Here is a 21,099-nt window from a genome sequence, read left to right as displayed (position 1 = left end):
TATACAAGAGCAATATCAATAAATTATTCTTGACTAGCTCTAAGTAGAAACATTTCTATCATGGTATTGGTGTTTTGTTTTCAAATATAATCTTGGTAATGAATTATAGCATGTTTGTATACTATATATTCAAGGAATAGGGCATTGTTAAAAACATATTATAAGAGCCTTTTGTTCTCAACCTGAATCCCAACTTATTTTAGCCCTTCTCTTATCCCGTGTTCTTTCAATCCTTTTGCTTTTTGGTGCCATATCTAACACAATGGATGAATAGTGAATGATGGAACATACAGAACAGAAAAGCTTTATGTAATCCTCCATACATGAGCCTATGTGGCTTGGGAGTGAAAACTGATGGAGTGTGCTTTCAATATTCAAAATAGACAATTATGAAATCACTTTCTGAGAAGAAGGCTATTTCTATCATTTTAATAAACTGGTTAAGATTGGAGTTAAGGACATGCAGAATACATAGAATTGAGGCTCAAATTTAGCCACGTACCCCCAATTTAGGAACTTGAATAACTTTAAAAGATTTATCCCATTTGTTTTGCCACAGCCATTCTACATTGCTTTGCAACTGGGAATCCTAAAAATCATGGTTTCTATGTCTATGGATTATTCTGGGGAAACAGGGAAAACTGGATAGGTCCATATTCCTCCTCATTTGAATAAGCTATGCACATATAAATGTGAAAATAAACTAAAAATGAAACTCATTGGTGATGTGGATAAGATTCATGCAGAAAGGATGATATAACGATGTTAGATACCAAATGGCTATTTGTGAATGTGGATTTACATATATGCCAGAAAATTGGATGCTTCACCCTGGGGCTTTATCATTACTAGATTAAAAATTCATTGAGAGACAGTGAGATGTCCTATTCATCATATTGTCCCCTGCATGACCTGGTGCAATACCTTCATATAGGAGATCCTCAAAGTGAGAGCTGAATGAGTAAATAGCAGCTTATTAAGAGCACTAGAGGCCTGGTGCATGAAATTCATGCACTGGAGGGGGTGTCCCTCAGCCCAGCCTGCACCCTCTCCAATCCGGGACCCCTCAGGGATGACCGACTGCTGGTTTAGGCCCACAGGGATTGGGCCTAAACTGGCAGTCAGACATCCCTCTCACAATCCAATACTGCTGGCTCCTAACCACTTGCCTGCCTGCCTGATTGCACCTAACCGCTTCTGCCTGCCAGACTGAGTGGCCCCTAACCGCTCCCCTGCCAGCCTGATCAATGCCTAACCACTCCCCTGCTGGCCCGGTTGCCCCCAACTGCCCTCCCCTGCCAGCCATCTTGTGGCAGCCATCTGGGGGCGGCCATATTGTGGTAACCATCTTGTGACAACATGGGGGTGGCCATCTTGTGATGACACGAGTGCGTCGTGTGAGGGTGCAAGGGCCACCTAGGCTTTTATTAGTATAGATGGAATCTAAATCAGATGACTGTTTAACTCTTCCTATCTCATTTCCTCCCACCATACAAGGAAATTATTATCCTGATGTCTATATTTATTATTTCAAGGCATGTGTTTATACTTTAGCTACACATGTCCATATGTGTAAACAGTTAAGATTAATAATGAGCATGTTTTACAACTTTACATACATGAAAACATACTCAACTACCATGTTACACTCTTCTAGATACATTGTATTTCCCCTTTCTTATACCAGCAAATGTAAGCTCCATAAGGCAGTGATTTTTTTTCTCCTTTATTCATTGTTATATCTATAGGGCCAAGGAAAGTAGACATGGATGATGCTTAATTTGTTGAATGAATGAATGAATGAATGAATGCATCAAAGATTCAGATTTGAAAAGTTTGAAAATATGAGTATTCATTGAGTTCATATGATGTCTTGATTTAAGATATTAGGACATTTTGCTATTTTTTGGTGATTACACATTCATATTATTTAATTGCTTGGTATAATGCAAAAATAGTTTAATCATTCCAACAAAGCATTAAAATTGGGGTGAAGAATGTTTTATTTTTATTTTAACCATAATAATTGTTTCATATAAGTTAATTTCTTCCCAGGTATAATCTTCTCCATCCCTTGCCTTTTAGGAACACTATGGCTCTCTGAAAGGCCTTACCCTCAGCTGGATTGGGGATGGGAACAACATCCTGCACTCCATAATGATGAGTGCAGCCAAATTCGGAATGCACATTCAGGCAGCTACTCCAAAGGTAGGGAAACTTTCTGCCTTGAAACTACCCCCCACCTTAAATCATCCCTAGATGCAATTACCCAGGGAAAACAAACCTCTCTTCCATTCAAGAGCACAGGTGAGGCCATAAAATTTAGGTTATGTTACTAGCCCACCTGTTATAGCTATTTGGCTTCTTGGGTGCCCAATTTCCCATCTCTACAATGAGAAACAGTCTTGGCTGATGCCTTTCATCCTATGACTCTGTAAAAGCATGTCTGAATTATCTACTCAAATGCCCTGAAACCAGCCATTCTGATGACTGGTATCCTTGTGCATTGCTACCACAAAGGATGAAGAAAGCAATACAATTCAGACAGTGTAGAATTCACAAGGCATGGCTAGAATGCTATCATTTTTCTAATACAGTAATTCCCCCTTATCTGTGGGAGATATGTTCCAAGATTCTCAGTGGATGCTTGGCACCACAGAAAGAACTGAATTCTTTAAACACTATTTTTTTCCTATACATACATACATATCTATGATAAAGTTTAATTTATAAATTAGTCTCAGTCAGAGATTAAAAACAATCTACACTAATTAAAGAATAAGATGCAAATTGACCATACCTTCATGATGCCCACCAGCCAATCAGGAGTGAATATGCAAATTAACCCAACAAAGATGGCAGTTTGCATACCCAGGTGATGAGCGGCCAGGGGTGGGGTGGGAAGGAGGCATTCCACACCATCTCAGCCACTCTGGGCCTCTGGGCAGCATGGGAAGGCGGAAAGGCGACTCTGGGCCAGAGTGAAAAGGCAGCTCTGGCCTGAGTGAAGGCGGTGCCAGCAGCCAGGGGAAGGAAGGCCCATTCTTGCATGAATCTTTGTGCATTGGGCCTCTAGTAACTAATAATAGAATAGAACAATTATAACAACATAATGTAATAAAAGTTATGTGAATGTGGTATCTTTCTCTCACTCTAAATATCTTATTGTACTGTCCTCCCCTTCTTCTTGTGATGATATGAGGTGGTGAAATTCATAAATGATGAGATGAAGTGATTTATTAAGGATTTACTCCTTAAAGAAAAACCTGTAGGAGGACAGGGGGAGCAGAATAGAGAAAGGGAAGAATCTAAGCAAGAATGCTATTTACAGTGATCAACCATCCTGGTTTGCCCAGGTGTAGGGATTTCTGGGGACATGGGACTATCAGTGCTAAAAACTGGGAGAATACCAGGCAAACTAGGATAATTTGGTAACCCTAGTGCCATGTCAGGCACTGCCTCACAGAAGAGAACTTCAGCTTGATCCCACAGGTGCTCTTGCTGGACCAGTTTGAGTCAACACACCCTACTGCCTTAATTTGCAGTTGTTAACAAATTACCACAACTTGGGTGGCTTAAAAGAACAGAAATTTATTGTTTCCTTATCCATTCTAGAGACTAGAAGTCTAAAATCAAGGTATTTGGTAGGGCTACACTCCCTTTGAAGCCTCTAAGAAAGGATCCTTCCTTGTCTCTTCCCACTTCTGGTGGCCCTAGGTCAGTGATGGCAAACCTATGACACGCGGCAGCTGAGGCGGCCGCATGCCGAGGATGAAACATTTGCTGCTCCTGAGGATGAAACACTTGCGAAATAATGTTTTTTCCTCAAATTGACACACTACCCGAGTTATGCTCAGTTTTTTGGCGAAGTCTGACACACCAAGCTCAAAAGGTTGCCCATCACTGCCCCAGGTATTCCTTGCTTTTTATTTGTTTACAAATGTACCTCTTTATGAAGATAGCAGTCATATTAAATTTATGCCCACCCTGATCTAGTATGACCTCATCTTAACTAATAACACCTGAAAAGACCCTACTTCTGAATAAGGTCATATTCTTAGAATCTGGGTGGGAATGAATTTTTTGGAGGACACTATTCCACCTACTTGCCATAGAAGAAAAGCAGGCCTAGGCAATAGCATATATTGGAAGCCACCCTATTACAGTAAACTTTGGGCACTCAGAGAGATAACTCTCACAACAGATAATTCTCTTTTGTTCAGCATTACCCTCTCTACAGATCTAGTTTGTATTAATAACTATTACAGCATTTAGTTTTTACAGATAAAACATACAATAACAATAATTGTTCCTTGTTATAAGGTGTTTTTGGAAAGGATTTATTTTGTTGGAGAAATATGATTTAAACACTTTAGTGCATGTTCAAGATGTTTTCATCTCATCAAAGAAAAAAATTCCAATATTACAGAGCAATTTCAGTATTGTTCCTATGCAGAAACTCATTTACATGATAAAGAGTACTAAAACTTGCCTAATTCTTGGTGGGAATGAGTTTTAAGATGTCTTTTGCAAAGTCTGATAGTGTATAAGTTGTTCCAGCAATTTATAAGTAGACCTATTTCCTTTAAAGATAGAGCTAGGATATTTATTGTAAATTTAAGAAGCATTAAAAAGTTTCTAAGCCATAATTAATCTATTTCCCATTCTTCAACCAAGGATAATTTACATGTTCAAGAAAACATAATTTTATCCTTGATTGTAAAATTGCTCCATAAACTATTGATGGTAATGATTTTAACATCGTTCTAAGTGAATATTTAGACCACACTGAGTTTGTTAATCACCTACTTCCTCTGGTTTTAAGATTTATGTAAAAGCCAATGAGTGATTTACTCTTGAAAGCTGAGCTGTGAGTAAAGAATTCCACTTTGTATTCTCAGTCATGATCCAGTGCATGCAAGGTTGGGTGATTTTTTCTAATTTCCAAACCTCTCTGTTGGTTCTCTAAGTATTTATTGATTCCTTCTCTAAGAATGATTATACTTAAGGAATATAGAAATCTGCTCTTCAAAGGGAAGGCTAAATTTTCAGGACAGGAGTCACAGGAAGTAATAGCCAAGTCTCTATCATGTTTACTAGTATGATCACAACATTAGTTACTAAATTAGCAAATCTTTATAATTACCTTCCCCAAATCCCAATAAACAAAGCTCCAAAATTTATGGCTATTTGAATGGTAGTAAAGCTGCTAAAATTTTGTAGCCATCATCATCAATATCTGAATAGTTTCTTTCTTCAAGGATTTTTATAATGAAAGAATTATGGTAGACAATCACATGCAAATCAACACAATTCAAAATGAATAAACTTGAACATACCTGTCATGGATTGAGATTCCTGGGAAGCAGACTCTGAGACACAGTTTATTGTGCAGGATATTTATTAGGGCATGCCCTTGAGATCAATACCTGTGGGAGGGAGGAAAAGGAAGCAGGAGTGAGCACAAGGAGAAACCAAGCTGTGATGTAGGCCCAACAATAGCCTCTGTTGACCTTATGGAGAGTCCTAGAACTAAGATGGCCGTTCAGAGCTCTCCTGAGTTGGGAGGAGGGAGTGAGGTTTTCATATCCTCCTGTCAACCAGTCATGGAATGTCACTCACCCTGGAAAGGTATGTGACCTTGGTTGCATCAGCTCTCTGCAACTGAGGCAGTGCCCAAAGAAGGCTGACAGCTGAAAGTCATGTTTCAACAGCACGCCTAGCAGCTGAGGAGTAAATCTTTTATTCACAAAGGGGAATCTGGATGGCACATCACAGTTTCCACCACAATGTCATACTGAGAATTTATAAAATCCAACTCATAATCAATGCTAAGAATTCAGGAAAATGAGAAGCATGAAGGAAGATGAGAATGATTTTTGGACTGATAAGAATTTCACATGGAGGGTGTAGAGATGAAGGTGTATGAGACTTTGGACAAAGGAGGAGCTGATATGTTCCTTTGAAGATGCCCAGGAGGGGACAAAAGGTAAAAGTCTGTGATGGCAGAAAAGAGCAAGACATGTTCAGGGATGCCAATAAGACTGGCTTTCCTGCCGAAAGATGTTGAGAAGATTTAAAACAGACGGAAGCAGGGGATGTTAGTGGGGAGCCTTGATACTCTTAATCAGCTTTGACTTAAGAAACAAAGTTAACATTGGAAGTTTCAGAGAAAACAATTATTGCTTTATGTACAGAACAGATTGGAAGGAAAGGATTAGAGGCAGAAGGGCTACCTATGGGTTCTGGAATAGCATGAGATTCTTTAGCTGCTCTAATAATATCCTCTCACCTACAGTTGAGACTAGGGTGTGCAAGCTAGGCATCTTATAGTGCAAATTTTGTGCTTGCACGACTCTGACAGTGAGCACCTCCTTATATTTTATGTCTTAGGCACCTTGCTTGCCTCCCTCAAGTTCTGATCCTTCTATCAGCAAACCATCCCAAGCAAATATATTTTAGTGAAAACAGTGTTCTTACTGTGTAAGTGCCATTTCAGAGCATGTGCCTGACACTCACAACACTTGTTGGTCAGTGCAAAAGAATAAGGTCTGCATGTAAGGTGTTAGTATTTAGCTGGGGTGATCAGGGAAGGTTTTTATGAGAAAATATTTGAGGAAATATGTGAAACTGTTATCCACATGGGGGGGGAGTGTGGAAAAGCATTTCAGATAAAAGAGCACTAAAAAAACACACCAAACAACTCATGGCCCTGGCTGGTGTTGCTCAGTGGATAGAGCATCAGCCTGGGGACTGAAAGGTCCCAGGTTCGATTCCAGCCAAGGGCACATGCCTGGGTTGCAGGTTCAATCCCCAGTGGGGGTTGTGCAGGAAGCAGTCAATCAATGATTCTCTCTCATCATTGATGTTTCTCTTTCTCCCTCTCCCTTCCTCTCTAAAATCAATAAAAATATATTAAAAAAAAAACAACTCATGGAAATACTCTGAGACAAAAATGCATAAGGTTGTGGAATTATGTATACGATCCTTATAAGCTATTAGAGGAACAAGAAGGAGTGCTACCAAGAGCTAAAAAGAATCCCAACCCCACTCTGTCTTTATAACTAAAGAGGTCAAGACAATAAAAGAAAAATGAGAGAACTGGTTATCTGTTTAAATTTCAAAAAACACTATTACGATTTGATCAAGATGTAAATATTACATACTACTGAACATGATTGCGCTACAACTTAAAGCAAAAAGAAGGGAAAGAGAGTGGGACTATTGTTGAAAGGAATATAATGCATATGTAATAAAGTATATATAATAGAATTACCTAAATAACAGTTAAATTCTTCCCCTTGCAGGGTTATGAGCCAGATCCTAGTATAATCAAGTTGGCAGAGCAGTATGCCAAGGAGGTATGTTTCTTATAGATAAAGTTATTATTGCCTTTCTTTGTCCCATGAAGTTTTAAATTAACATGCTTGTGTATTCTAGAACAGTACCAAGCTGTCGCTGACGAATGATCCATTGGAAGCAGCTCGTGGAGGAAATGTATTAATTACAGATACTTGGATCAGTATGGGACAAGAAGAGGAGAAGAAAAAGCGGCTCCAGGCTTTCAAAGGTTACCAGGTTACAATGAAGGTAAAAATTGATGCCATTAATTCCATTCATAAAGGCCAGAACAATCTAATCACTCATTCACTTTGGGGAGAGCAGACATTCCCTATGAAGGACTCACTGATTGTATCCCCTAGAGCAGTGGTCGGCAAACTCATTAGTCAACAGAGCCAAATATCAACAGTACAACGATTGAAATTTCTTTTGAGAGCCAAATTTTTTAAACTTAAACTTCTTCTAACGCCACTTCTTCAAAATAGACTCGCCCGGGCCATGGTATTTTGTGGAAGAGCCACACTCAAGGGGCCAAAGAGCCGCATGTGGCTCATGAGCTGCAGTTTGCCGACCACAGCCCTAGAGATTTCTCTTCTCCCAAAGATTAGCTATGTCCTTTAGAAAGACACTTTTATCCTGATTGAAGGAATTTGAAAGCCAGGCAGAAGAAAGAAGCTAAATTTTCCCTCTCACAGCAATGGAAGCATCTGAATGCTTTACACTTTATGTGTTTAGAGACATAAGGTTACTTCTGTTGAATGCAGTTTCTTCTGTTTTCTTCTCTAAGAAAAGCCCCATAATTATGTTCTTCAGGCTAGTCCTTAACTATGTTTTCTAAGGACTCAAGTCCAGTTGAGTTTTGCTAACTGCCTGCAGGGCATTCTCAGGGGAATCCCTTCAGATATTCATGAAAGGCATTACATGAGAAGGTGTTAATACACAGCTGGCAGGACCCCGCTCCCATAGGGTTGCTGAATCAGTAGGTCAGGGGTGGGACCCAATAAATTACATTTCTACCAGGTTTCCAGGTGATGCAGTGATGCTGCTCTAGGGTCACACTTTGAGAACAACTGTTCTGGAGGAAACACCTAAAAGTCAGGTGGACATTGGGATTTTGTCAACAGAGCAACTAATCTGTTCTAGTGCAGAAACAGATTAAGCCATTATAATAGATATTTATTGATAAAGTAATATATAAACATAAGCTCCTTATTTATATATGTCACTAGAATGAAGTTTGAAAAATAAAAAGTAAAAAATCTCATTCCCCCATCCCCTTAACAGTAACTATTCCCACAGGTAACCAGTGTTTATCAATTTGATGTGTCACTTTGCAGAACTTTTCTGTATACTAGAGGCCCGGTGCACAGATTCATGCACAAGTGGGGTCCCTCGGCCTGGCCTTCGCCCTCTCTCAATCTGGGACCCCTCAGGGGATGTCGAACTGCTGGTTTTGGCCCAATCCCCGCAGGCCAGGCTAAGGGACCCCACTGGTGCACGAAACTGTGCACCGGGCCTCTAGTATGCATATAAGATCTTTGGTTAATCTCTTTCCACTCTCCCCCTCCCCACTTTCCTCTGGGATTCATCAGTCTATTCCATGTTTCCATGATGCCTGTGTTTTCTGCTCCTGCGTTGAGCATCTGCCCCCTGGTGGTCAGTGCACATCATAGCTACTGGCTGGTTGGCTGGTCGCTTAGGCTTTTATATATATATATATATATATATATATATATATATATATATATATATATATATATACACACACACATACACATACATACTAGGGGCCCAGTGCACGAATTCGTGCACCTTGAAAAGAAGTGTGGGCCACGAGGCTGCGATGGGCACAGGGGCGGGTCTCAGCTCATCCTCTGCACCCCTGCCTGGCCCTCCTGCTGTGGTCCCCAGCCCCCTTTCTGCTGGCAGCCCCACTCCTGCCATCTGGCAGCTCCCATGGGCTGATGGCACTGGCCCCGCTTACACCTGCTGATGGTGTGAAGTGATTGGGCTGCCCCGATTGCCCCTCAGGAGCAGGGGGTGGTGGAGAAGCCCTGAGGGGTGATCAGGCCAACAGCTGCCACTCACACCTGGTGATGGTACCTAGGAATCAGAGCTGGCACCGAGCGCTGGCAGTGGGTGTGAGTGGCAGCTCCAGCGCTGGATGCAGGTGTGAGTGGTGGCTCCGGTGCCAGCAGCAGGTGTGAGCACCAGGCGGGACTGCAGCGTGCAGGAGAAAAGAATTTTCAGTAACCACCAAGGCTTGTCCCGATGACAGCAACTGGTGCCCTGCCTTGGTCTGGTGCCCCTGCTCACCTGCTCCACCATCCCACCACGGCTGATGCCCACCATGTTCTGCACTCTGCGCCTGCTGCTGACACCTGCCATGTTCCACACATGCCCCCTGGTGGTCAGCGCACAGCATAGCAACTGGTTGTTCTGTTGTTCGGTTGTTCTGCCGTTCAGTCTATTTGCATATTAGGGTTTTATATATACACTAGAGGCCCAGTGCATGAAAATTCATGCACTGGAGGGGGGTCCCTCAGTCTGGCTTGCCCCCCTCAAAGTCCGGGAGCCCTCAGGGGCAGGAGTTGACCCGGCAATCAGGAGAAGGCAACGCCCCATCACACCTCTGCTACTGCCACTGCCAGCCCTGGTTACCTGAGCCTCAGGCAGCCCTGGGTGGCTGGGCAGCAAAGGGTGCCACCATCTTTGAGGGCCCTCCATGGCTGGGGTGGAACGCTTGCCTCATTGCCATGGCAACGAAGCAAGCTTGCCTGCACCTTGAGCCAACCCTGGGCACCTGGGCAGCCACCATCCGAGGCTTGCCTGCGCCTCGAGCTGGCCCTGGGTGGCTTGAGGGCTGAGGGGACTGGGGGACTCTGGAGGCAGGTGCACAGAGTGGCTGGGCCCTCCTGGGGACAGGCCCGACCTTGCCATGTGCCTGCCACTCAGGCGGGGCTAAGGAGACTTGGGGCCGCCATCTTGTGACTGTGGGCACAGCCATCTTTGAGGGTGTGGCAGTCAATTAGCATATTCCCTCCTTATTGGCTGTGGGTGCCACCATCTTTGAGAGCCCTCCGTGGCTAGGGTGGAACGCTTGCCTCATTGCCATGGCAACGAAGCAAGCATTCCGCCAGGCTGCTCATGCTGCCTGCTCTCAGCATCTGCCCCCTCAGGACTGGGGGACTTCAGCGGGGTGCCGCCATCTTTGTGACTATGGGTGCCACCATTTTGTGACGGAGTGATGGTTAATTTGCATATTGCACTTTTATTAGGTAGGACTAGAGGCCCAGTGCATGAAATTTGTGCACTTGGGCGGGGGGCTTAGCCTGGTTTGTGCCCTCTTGCAGTCCAGGAGCCCTCAGGGGATGTCTGATGGCTTAGGCCTGCTCCTAAGCCATCAGTTGGGCATCCTTAGTGCTGCTGGAGAGGTTGGAGAGGCTCCCACCACTGCCGCTGCACTCGCCAGCCGTGAGCCCAGCTCAGGGCTTCTGGCTGAGTGGTGCTCCACCTGTGGGAGTGCACTGACCACCTGGGGGCAGCTCCTGCATTTAGTGTCTGTCCCCTAGTTGTCAGTGCATATCATAGTAACTGGTCATTATATCGTTTTGTTGATTTGCATATCAGTATTTAATTATATATACATATACTAGAAGCCCAATGCATGAAGATTCATGCAAGAATAGGCCTTCCTTCCCCTGGATACTGGCACCGGCTTCCCTCTGGCACCCAGGACCTGGGCTGCTTTGCTCCTATTACTGCTAGGCACCTGGGACCCAGGCTGCTTTGCTCCAGCCACCGCCAGGCATCTGGGACCAGGGCTGCTTCACTCTGCCGCCACCCACGGGGGGTGTACTTCGAGCCATGCTGTGGCCGCTCGGAGCACATCTTCATCCCTGGTGTGTGTCTGCTGGGGCTGGGGGCAGCATGCAGTCCCCTCCTGCCCATCTGTGCATGTAACTCCTCCTGAGCAGATGTGATGCAGTCTCCTCCTGAGCCGGTCATGACGTCTGGCTAATTTGCATATTACCTGTTTATATATATCTTACCTAATAATAGACAAACATGTAAATTGACTGTACCTCTGCTACACTCACAGCCAATCAAAGTGAGTATGCAAATTAGAAGGCCAAAGATGGTGGCTGCCCAGCTGCTCCAGGTGTGGAGTGGTCAGGAGGGACAGGATGCCTGCTATGGGGGAGGGGTGGCGAAGGGATCTACAGGAGCGGAGTGCCGCAGCAAAGACAAGACTGTAGACTCCAGAGTCTGCAAGGAAGACGAAGATGGCAGACTCTGGCCAGATGAAGGCCTGGGTCCCGGGTGCCAGAGGAAAACTGGTGCTGCAAGCCAAGGAAAGGAAGGCCTATTGCACGAATCTCTTCATGTAATGGGCCTCTAGTAGATAAATAGATGCCTATGTACACAACTATTGGTTTATCATAAATGGTATATTACACATTTTATTCTGACTTACTTTTTTCACTTAACAAATCTTAATTTTTTTTTACCTATTCATTTAAATATTTTCATTCTTTTTAACAGCTGCATAGAATTCCAAACTAAGAGTGGACTATAATTCACTTAAAATATTTCCTGTTAATAAATTAGACTATTTTCAATTATCCCAATTACAAAAAATACTGCAATGAACATCTTTATACATATTTCTTAATGAAAATACTAGAGGCCCAGTGCAAGAAATTTTGCACTGGGGGGGGGGTGGTGTCCCTCAGCCCAGACTGCACCCTCTTCAATCTGGGACCCCTTGGGGGTTGTCTGACTGCCGGTTTAGGCTTGTGGGATCAGGCCTAAACTGGCAGTCAGACATCCCTCTCACAATCTGGGACTGCTGGCTCCCAACCACTTGCCTACCTGCATGCCTGATAACCCCCTAACCACTCCCCTGCCAGCCTGATTGATGCCTAACTGCTCCCCTGAAGGCCTGGTCCCCCGCCAACTGCCCTCCCCTGCAGGCCTGGTAACACCCAACTGCCCTCCCCTGCAGGCCTGGTCCACACCCCCCTCAACTGCCCTCCCCTGCTGGCCTGGTTGCCTCTAATTGCCCTCCCCTGCAGGCCTGGTTGCCCCCAACTGCCCTCCCCTGCTGGCCTGATTGCCCACAACTACCCTCCCCTGCCAGCCATCTTGTGGTGGCCATATTTGACCACATGGGGGCAGCCATCTTTGACCACATGGGGGCGGCCATCTTGTGTGAAGGTGTGAGGGTCAATTTTCATATTACCTCTTTATTATATAGGATTACTGGAGAATAGATCCCTAGATGAAAAATTTTGGGGTGAAATAGCACATACTTTTTAAAACGGGAAATGCTGCTAAATTGCCCATCAGAAAGGATTTACAGCTTATAGTCTCTCCACACTTTCTCCATCTTTAGTTATTTACATTTTTAACTTTAAAAATCAGTATTTCATGCTTTTCAAAATTTGTATTTTCCTGATTACTGATGAAATTAAAATTAAATATCTTTTTTGTGTTTATTGGTTGTGTCTTTTTCTATATCCTTTGCCCATTTTCTATTTTTTTGCCTTTTATTATTGGTTATAGGAGTTATTTATATATTATGGCCAATCCCTTGTCATATAAGTGGCAAATGTTTTTTATAGAGATTTTTTTTTAAATTTTATTGGGGTGACATTGGTTAACAAAATTATATAGGTTTCAGGTGCACAATTCTATACCACCTTCATATTGCATTGTGTGTTCACCACTCCAAGTTAAGTTTCATTCCATCACCATTTATCCCTCTTTCACTGGTATATGACAGGTTCAAATGTTATTCTTTTCCATTGTCACTTTTCCAGTATTTAGAAACTCAGAACTTCTGAACCTAGACCTAGAGTGGAAGGTAAAACAAAATTTAAGTACAAAAGCAGTAATTCTGAGGTAAGAAATTATGATGGAATATAGTTTTGAATTTATAAGTGAACAACAGAAATGGATGGGAAAATGTAACTTGTAGGAATTAACTGTTGGGGAAAATTAAAACTGTTAGGACATTTGCATTAAGAATGAAATATCTAGTACATAGTGCCCATAATCCTGTTTAATGCACTCCTATCTCAGCGCTCTTCTTCAAAATTATTTTTAAGTGATAATAAAGTATGCTTCAAGTGCTAAACACCATAATTTGGAGATAAGCTCAAAATATAACACAATCACATAAAAGTAACTTCTAAAATATATTGGGGGATAATTGGTCACTTTTGCTATCAACCACATATTACTCATAGAGTTCTTTATTGAAATGTCCACTGTCCCCCTAGATAGAGTACCAGAAAACTGAGTTATCCCCATTTTTTCCTTAGACTGCTGAAGTGGCTGCCTCTGACTGGACATTTTTACACTGCTTGCCCAGAAAGCCAGAAGAAGTTGATGATGAAGTGTTTTATTCTCCACGATCACTAGTATTCCCAGAGGCTGAAAACAGAAAATGGACAATCATGGTAAGCAAGAAATTGGGAATGGAGAATAAGGAGTTCTTTCTATGGCCCTAACATGGTCATTCATGCTTTTTGGCAAATAATAAGCAACTGAGATTATCCAACTACTTTACTTACTTATATGGCATCTATTTATTACAGAAAGTTCATAACAGATTATTATTGCTTATTATCATTTATAGTATCTTTTAATTGAGTAAAACTAATCTCACTCCAAATATATCTATTTTAATTGAAATTCTCACTCCTCTTGATCAGTCGGATCACCAGCCAGCATTGCCTGCCAACCAATATAGTTTTTATAACTCTTATTTTATAATCCCTTTGTGAATGTATATAGTGGCCCTTATTCAGTGCCTGCTATAAAATGGGCATTTAAAGTAATTGTATTTCCTTCCTCCTCTCCCTTCCTTTCATAACTTGCCTAGATAATTATTTTGGTTCTCTACTTGACTTTGGCCATACATGCACATTTGTTTTTAGGTATGGTATATTTTGCAGCAAAACTAACTTAAAAGTTATTGATTTCTTTAACATAATGCTACTACTTTCATCTTTATCACTGCTATTCTAGGAAATATTAACCTCAAATCTCTGCTTTACAATATCTCAAACATTACCTTCTTTTCTGGATAACTGAATGCTATGATTTACTACCATCATTTTTTTAGCCTTTATTTATTTAAATGATCTCAATTACTATGCAAGCCAGGGTTTTACTGGCAAACAATAGCATCTACTCTAGCTAGGTAAATGGAAAGGAATTTATTAAAAGATATTAAGCGGTTCCCAGAATATCTGGGGAAAGAAGATGTAGCAAATTCTTGTATACCACACATTCAAAAACAACACAGGCAGGAAAATTGCCCAACACTGTGGCACTTTTGTAGCCAAAACAGCACTGACACAGCCACCCATAACCTTGTAACTAAGGCCTTTGAAACTAAATGCTAGACCAGATATCTCTGTATATGGACCAGAAGATCCAATCTCCAGATCATGGTTTCTACTACATTTAGTTCACTTATGGCTTCATGTCTTGAGTAGAAGCAGCTAAGGGGCATGTCTGCACCCTTAGCTGCAAGGTAGTCTGGGAAATGTAATCTATAGCATTCAACCTCTGAGCAGTGAAAACCAAGGCGAAAAGAACTATCTGCTAATTATTTATCTACTAGTGCCCTGGTGCACGGATTCATGCACATTGAAAGGAAATTAATTAGAAGGAGGCCAGTGGGGCTGGACTGGGTGAGAAGGGCCAGATATGCTCTGGAGCCAGCCTTCCTTGGTCCCTCCCCAGCTGGCCGCACCTGGGGCAGCACCGCAGGTCGAAGATCATCTGCAAAGTGAGCGGGATCCCTCCAGCAGGTGGGGTCCCTCAGCCTGGCTTGCAGGGATTGGGCTGAAACCAGCTCTCCAACATCTCCCAAGGGGTCCAGGATTGCGAGAGGGTGCAGGCCAGGCCGAGGGACCCCAGCGGTGCACATCAGGGCCATGGAGGGTGGAGGGAGGGCTCCAGGGCATGTTTGGCCTGTCTCTCCTAGTCCCGATCGGCTGGACCCCAGCAGCAAGCTAACCTACTGGTTGGAGCGTCTGCCCCCTGCTGGTCAGTGCACATCATAGTGGCTGATCAAATGGTCGAACAAACAGTTGGACACTTAGCATATTAGGCTTTTATTATATAGGATTCTATAAATGAGGGTTGATAAAGTTATTGTAAGCATTAAAATAATAAATGTAAAGCACTTAATATGGTATATAATACACTGTAAATATCCTCTCTAATAAAAGAGTAATATGCAAATTAACCATCACTCTGCTACATAAACCACTCCCACCAGCCAAGCCACACCCACCAGCCAATCAGGGTGAGTATGCAAATTAACCCCAACCAAGATGGCTACCAGAAGGGAGACTTGGGTTTCCCCGGCAACAGAGGAAGCCAAGCTTTCCACACACTCTGGTGGGCCCAGGCCTCCACTCACGGATACAAAGTTTCAATTATAGAAGGTAAACAGATCCAAACAGAAACAGCTGCCGGCCACGGAGCGAGCAGGAGGCTTGGCTCCACTCCAGGATACAGAGTTTCAATTGTAGAAGGTAAATAAATTCCAGATACCAGGGCCTCTGCTTGGGTCACCAGGGGTGTGGCTGGCCTGCAAACCACCACAGGCCCCTCGCCCAGGCCTCTCCACACCCCAAGGGAACCCCACCCTGATCCAGGACACCCTTCAGGGCAAACCAGCTGGTCCCCACCTGTGTACCAGGCCTTTATCCTATCTAATAAAAGAGTAATATGCAGATTGACCATCACTCCAACACACAAGATCAAGATAGCTGCCCCTATGTGGTCAAAGATCCTACCCCCGTGTGGACACAAGATAGCCACCACAAGATAGCCAGCAGGGGAGGGCAGTTGGGAGGCACCAGGCCTGCAAGGGAGGGCAGTTGAGAGGGACCAGGCCTGCAAGGGAAGGCAGTTGGAGGCGATCAACCCTGCAGAGGAGGGCAGTTAGGGGTGACCAGGCCAGCAGAGGAGGGAAGTTGGGGGCAAACAGGCTGGCAGGGGAGCAGTTAGACATCAATCAGACTGGCATGGGAGTGGTTAGGGGGTGATCAGGCTGGCAGGCAGAAGTGGTTAGGGGAAATCAGGAAGGCAGGCAGGCGAGCAGTTGGGAGCCAGCAGTCCTGGATTGTCAGAGGGATGTCCGGTGGGATTGGGCCTAAACAGGCAGTCAGACATCCCTCGAGGGGTCCCAGATTGGAGAGGGTGCAAGCTGGGCTGAGGGACACCCCTCTGCCCCCATGCACGAATTTCGTGCACTGGGCCTCTAGTTGTTATTATAATTATCACCATCAGCATCTTCATTATTGATCCAACACAGTGACCAGCAGAAATTCAAGCTCTACTATGGCTGCTTGAAAGCCAGTCATGACTCCCTTAACAATGAAAAGTTGTATACTGGGCCTAAAATTTGTTATATCTAATAAGAGGGAAGATTTTTTTTTTTTTTACTGTACCTTATAGCTTGGCACTTCAGGATGCTAACTCTGGCCAGATGGCAATTGCAATGCCACATATACCAGTGCTTCTTGAAACTTTAATTTCCATTTGAATCATCTAGAGATATTATTAAAGTGCAGGTTTGGATTCAGTAGGTCTGAGATGAGGCCCAAGATTTAGCATTTCTAACAAGCACCCAGGTAATGCAGATACTTCTATCCCGTGGACCACATTTTAAGGAGCAAAGATCTAGATGATGAAAAAGAAAATGTGTGGGCAAACAAAAGAACATAAAAACTGGAATCACATATTAAACAGACAATAGCAAGCATCCATAGGGAATATAAAAAAGAAGAAAGAAAAGTGATGCTTTGATCATCCTTCAGATAATATGCTCACTCAGCAAATGCTTAAAAAAAAGAATACATGAGCTATCCAACCATATACCTCAGGAAGAAACATAGCAAATAATTTTCCTCAAGTTCTATTCTTGTTTTTCTTTGTCATATATTTACTACAGATTTATTACATTCAGTATATTGAGGGAGCACAGTTCTTAGAATAAAGTAAACCTAGGAACATTAGTTTTCAGAGCTTGAAGAGACCTTAGAATTCATCTAAACCAGGGGTCCTCAAACTTTTTAAACAGGGGGCCAGTTCACTGTCCCTCAGAATGTTGGAGGGCCGGACTATAGTTTTAAAAAAAACTATGAACAAATTCCTATGCACACTGCACATATCTTATTTTGAAGTAAAAAAACAAAACGGCAAAAGCACCCGCATGTGGCCTGTGGGCCGTAGTTTGAGGACACCTGATCTAAACCAACCTCCTTATTTTACGGGCTAGGATGCTACAGTGGAACACAGATCTGATTCACTCACAGTTAGCTACGGATGTGGGACTTGAGTGTGGGTTTCTTGGACCAGACATCCTTTGGCAGTTTTAGTTTCACCTCTTCAGTCAAGCCCTATTCTTTGTCAGAAGATGATTGAAGTTACAAAGATAAATCAACCAAAATCTGTTAAAATAGTTCCTTTTAGAAATTCAGGATGGAGAGTCTATAATTCAAAGATAATTGTTATATCTCTAGGTCACAGTTTCCTGTAGATCAAGCTATATAGATGGCAAATAATTTTTAATCCTAGGCCCTCAATATCATCAATAAGCTACTTAGAGTCCTATATTAAGAAGGGTCTAAGCTTGCCTGTGGTATGGGAAAAAGTGGCATGGCTGACTAGTGATACCTGCCATAGATTCTATCACACATGATGCATTCTTTATTTTTCTAACCTAGATGATTTGTATGTCCCGTTGAGTTAAGCTCACTTCAGCAATCATATACTGAACATCCACTGTGTGCCAGGCCCTCTGCTAGGCATTGAGGCTTTAAAAAATGTATATTTTGCAGTCCCTGCAGCCTGTACAGTTCATAAAAGCATAGTATTTTCAAGTGAGATCTTAGAGACTGTCTAGTCTAAATTCTTATTTTATAGGCAAAGAAATTATTTTTAGACAGCTTATTTAGAATGGCATTTAGGCTCAGCACTTCTTGTTAGATTTTTCTGGGATGTTCTAAAGGCACAATACTGGTTTTCCTCTTGAACTTTCTTATCCAATACAGTTGCTATTAAGTCCATGTGACTATTTAAATTTAAACTTCTACTAATTAAAATATAATAAAATTTAAGATTCAATTCCTCAGAAAACTAACCACATTTGAAGTGCTCAATAGACACATGTGGCTGTCAGCTACACTATTTGTATTTTCCAACACAGACAGAACATTTCCATTATTGCAGTAAGCATTTTATAGTCTTTCTTTTTTTCATGTTAGGAGTGCCAGATAAAATACAGGACATCCAGTTAAAATGAAATTTCAGATAAACAAATAATTGTTTAGTATAGCTAATTTTCCATGCAAGATTTGGAACACAGTTATAGTTAAACAAATTTGTTGTTTATCCTAAATGCCAATTTAACTACCTGTCTATATTTATTTTTTAGCTAAATCTGGAAACTGTATTCCAAGTTGACTTTCTAAGATTTTACTCTTAAAAATAAATTTGATATATGCAATGACAATTAAGAACAAAAACAAAAAAATAAAACCACTGAGATATGATCCCAATAACCTATAAAAAAGCTTAAAATATTTTACCTGGAAGATGTTTTTAATCCCAGAATTTAGCTTTTCTACTTTCTTCTTGTCATTCAGATAGCAATTTAAATGTCATTCCTTTAACAAGGTCTTCCTTGGCCATCCACTCTTAAGTGGTTCCCCAGGTCCATTTATACCATTTTTATTTTATTTTCTAATGGCTTTTATCACTACCTGACCTTTTATTTGTTTGTGGTCTGTCTCCCCACTATAATGAAACTCCATTAAATCATTGATCTTCACTGTAATGTTCTTTGTTATACCTAGAATGGTGCCTGGCAAATACCCTAAATATGTGCACAATATATTTTTGTAACCTGAAGGCAATATAGGGTACTTGTTCTAGAATATAGGCTTTGGAAATCAAGTTAAATTCTTGCCTCCCTGTAATCTTGATCAAGTACCATAACTTCTGTAAACCCAGTTTATTAATAAAAATGGGGTTAAAATAGAAACAACATAATAAGATTGTGAAGATTAAATGAGGTAAGAGTAATCTGAACATTGTGTTCAAGGTCTAGGGACAGACAGGTGCAGATCCATCCCTTACAACCACCACACATTAAAATACATATGCCCCAGTCTCCTCATCTATATTTTATCTCTCTTAACAATTCACACAGTAGAAAAGGATATTAAATGGTAAGATTCACATAAAGTACTCAGCACAGGGCCCAGCACATGGTTACTGCTCAACAAATATACTCATTGAACCCCTTTTAAATATAAGACCTGCACTTCTGATATAGGCTAGGAATACATGTGGAGTATGGTAGAAAAGAAACAGCAAGTACCTGTAAGGTAGTAAAAATACCTCTTAAGACTGGAGTCAGAGATCTGGGTCCAAACCCAGTTCTGTATTATCTATTATTACCAGGGTAGATTTGAATAAATGATAACAACAGAAGCTACCTTAGAAGGTTGTTTCATTAAGTGAAATAATGCATAAACATTTCTTTCTGGCTTACCACAGCACCTAGCACAGAGCTTGGCAAATATTTCTTAACTCACTAAAACATGATAAGGCACTTAGTCTGGCACATAGTAAACATTCAATAAACATTTTTGTTTATTGAACAAACATTCATCATTGTTTAATATTATTACTATTGCCATAATATTGGAAGTTGGGAAGGGTAAAAGTGAAAATTACCATTTGTAGCTGATAGTCTAATGGGAAGCTATACCCTTGGTTATACTTTTTTTTTCATGAGGGCTCAGATTCAGATAGACATTATTTGTTAGCCCAGATGATTTACTTTTATCATTTTACATCTGATGTAGATTACAAGTGCCAAAACCACAGAATAAACATGAGGATGGGAGGAATTATATTTCTCAAAAACCAGCCAACAACTAGGTTTCACTTATGACTGGAAAATCTAATCATGGCTACTACCATGATACCTCATTTCAACTAGTCCTGGAATGAGGCCCAAGTAAGCATGGTGTTTGTGCATATATTAGTGTCAGTTTGATCTCTCGTGACCTTTTTTAAAAAAATCTAAATAAAAATAAATATTAGATCAGAACTGTCTCATGGTTTCTTTGGGAAAACTTATTTTAACCACAGGCATTCAAAGTAGCAACCCAATTCCTCTTCCTTAGATCCCTAAGCAGACTCTTGCTAATACCCATTTCTTTCTTTCTCTTTCTTTGTTGTGTCATCCTAGGCTGTCATGGTGTCCCTGCTGACAGATTATTCACCTCAGCTCCAGAAGCCAAAGTTTTAATGCTGTGATGCTTGTCAAGAGAGAACCGATGTTCTTCAGTAACAGAATGAGTCTTTTATGGGGGAAGGAGAAGAGAATCCAAGAGAAATAAACAAATCCTGATACATGGAATAGGGGAACAATATGATATTGCTTTGCCATTGTGAAACTTTCATAAAGCCCTTAAGTACTGACTTAATCAACCCTCTAATTCAAAATTTCTGAATTACATTTAGGTACCATATTAATAACCATATACATTTGCCTCAACTAAACATGAAATACTGTGTTTATAATGCATAATGTCTAAGCCATTAAATGTAATCTATGCTTATTACCTTAATAAATTATCACCCATGCTAATTTATAAGTAAACATTTACCAGGCAGTCAGCTGCTAGTAGATCTGTGGGCTATGCTCAT

The 21,099-nt window shown here is 41.7% G+C and overlaps 1 protein-coding gene across 1 annotated transcript in view; it reads left to right on the top strand.

Annotated features, from left to right (window-relative positions):
* Positions 1-20,698, top strand: part of OTC (ornithine transcarbamylase) — a 56,323-nt gene extending 35,625 nt beyond the window's left edge. Inside the window, exons 6-10 of the mRNA XM_008153041.3 lie at positions 2,086-2,208; positions 7,308-7,361; positions 7,441-7,590; positions 13,671-13,808; positions 20,639-20,698. Of these exons, the coding sequence (XP_008151263.1) occupies positions 2,086-2,208; positions 7,308-7,361; positions 7,441-7,590; positions 13,671-13,808; positions 20,639-20,698 (525 nt within the window). The remainder of the gene's footprint in view (positions 1-2,085; positions 2,209-7,307; positions 7,362-7,440; positions 7,591-13,670; positions 13,809-20,638) is intronic.
* The last annotated feature ends 401 nt before the right edge of the window (positions 20,699-21,099 follow it).

The sequence above is a fragment of the Eptesicus fuscus genome, chromosome 1 (assembly GCF_027574615.1).
Source record: "Eptesicus fuscus isolate TK198812 chromosome 1, DD_ASM_mEF_20220401, whole genome shotgun sequence".
Classification (NCBI taxonomy): Eukaryota; Metazoa; Chordata; class Mammalia; order Chiroptera; family Vespertilionidae; genus Eptesicus; species Eptesicus fuscus.
This window is presented reverse-complemented; position numbering and strand designations above follow the sequence as displayed.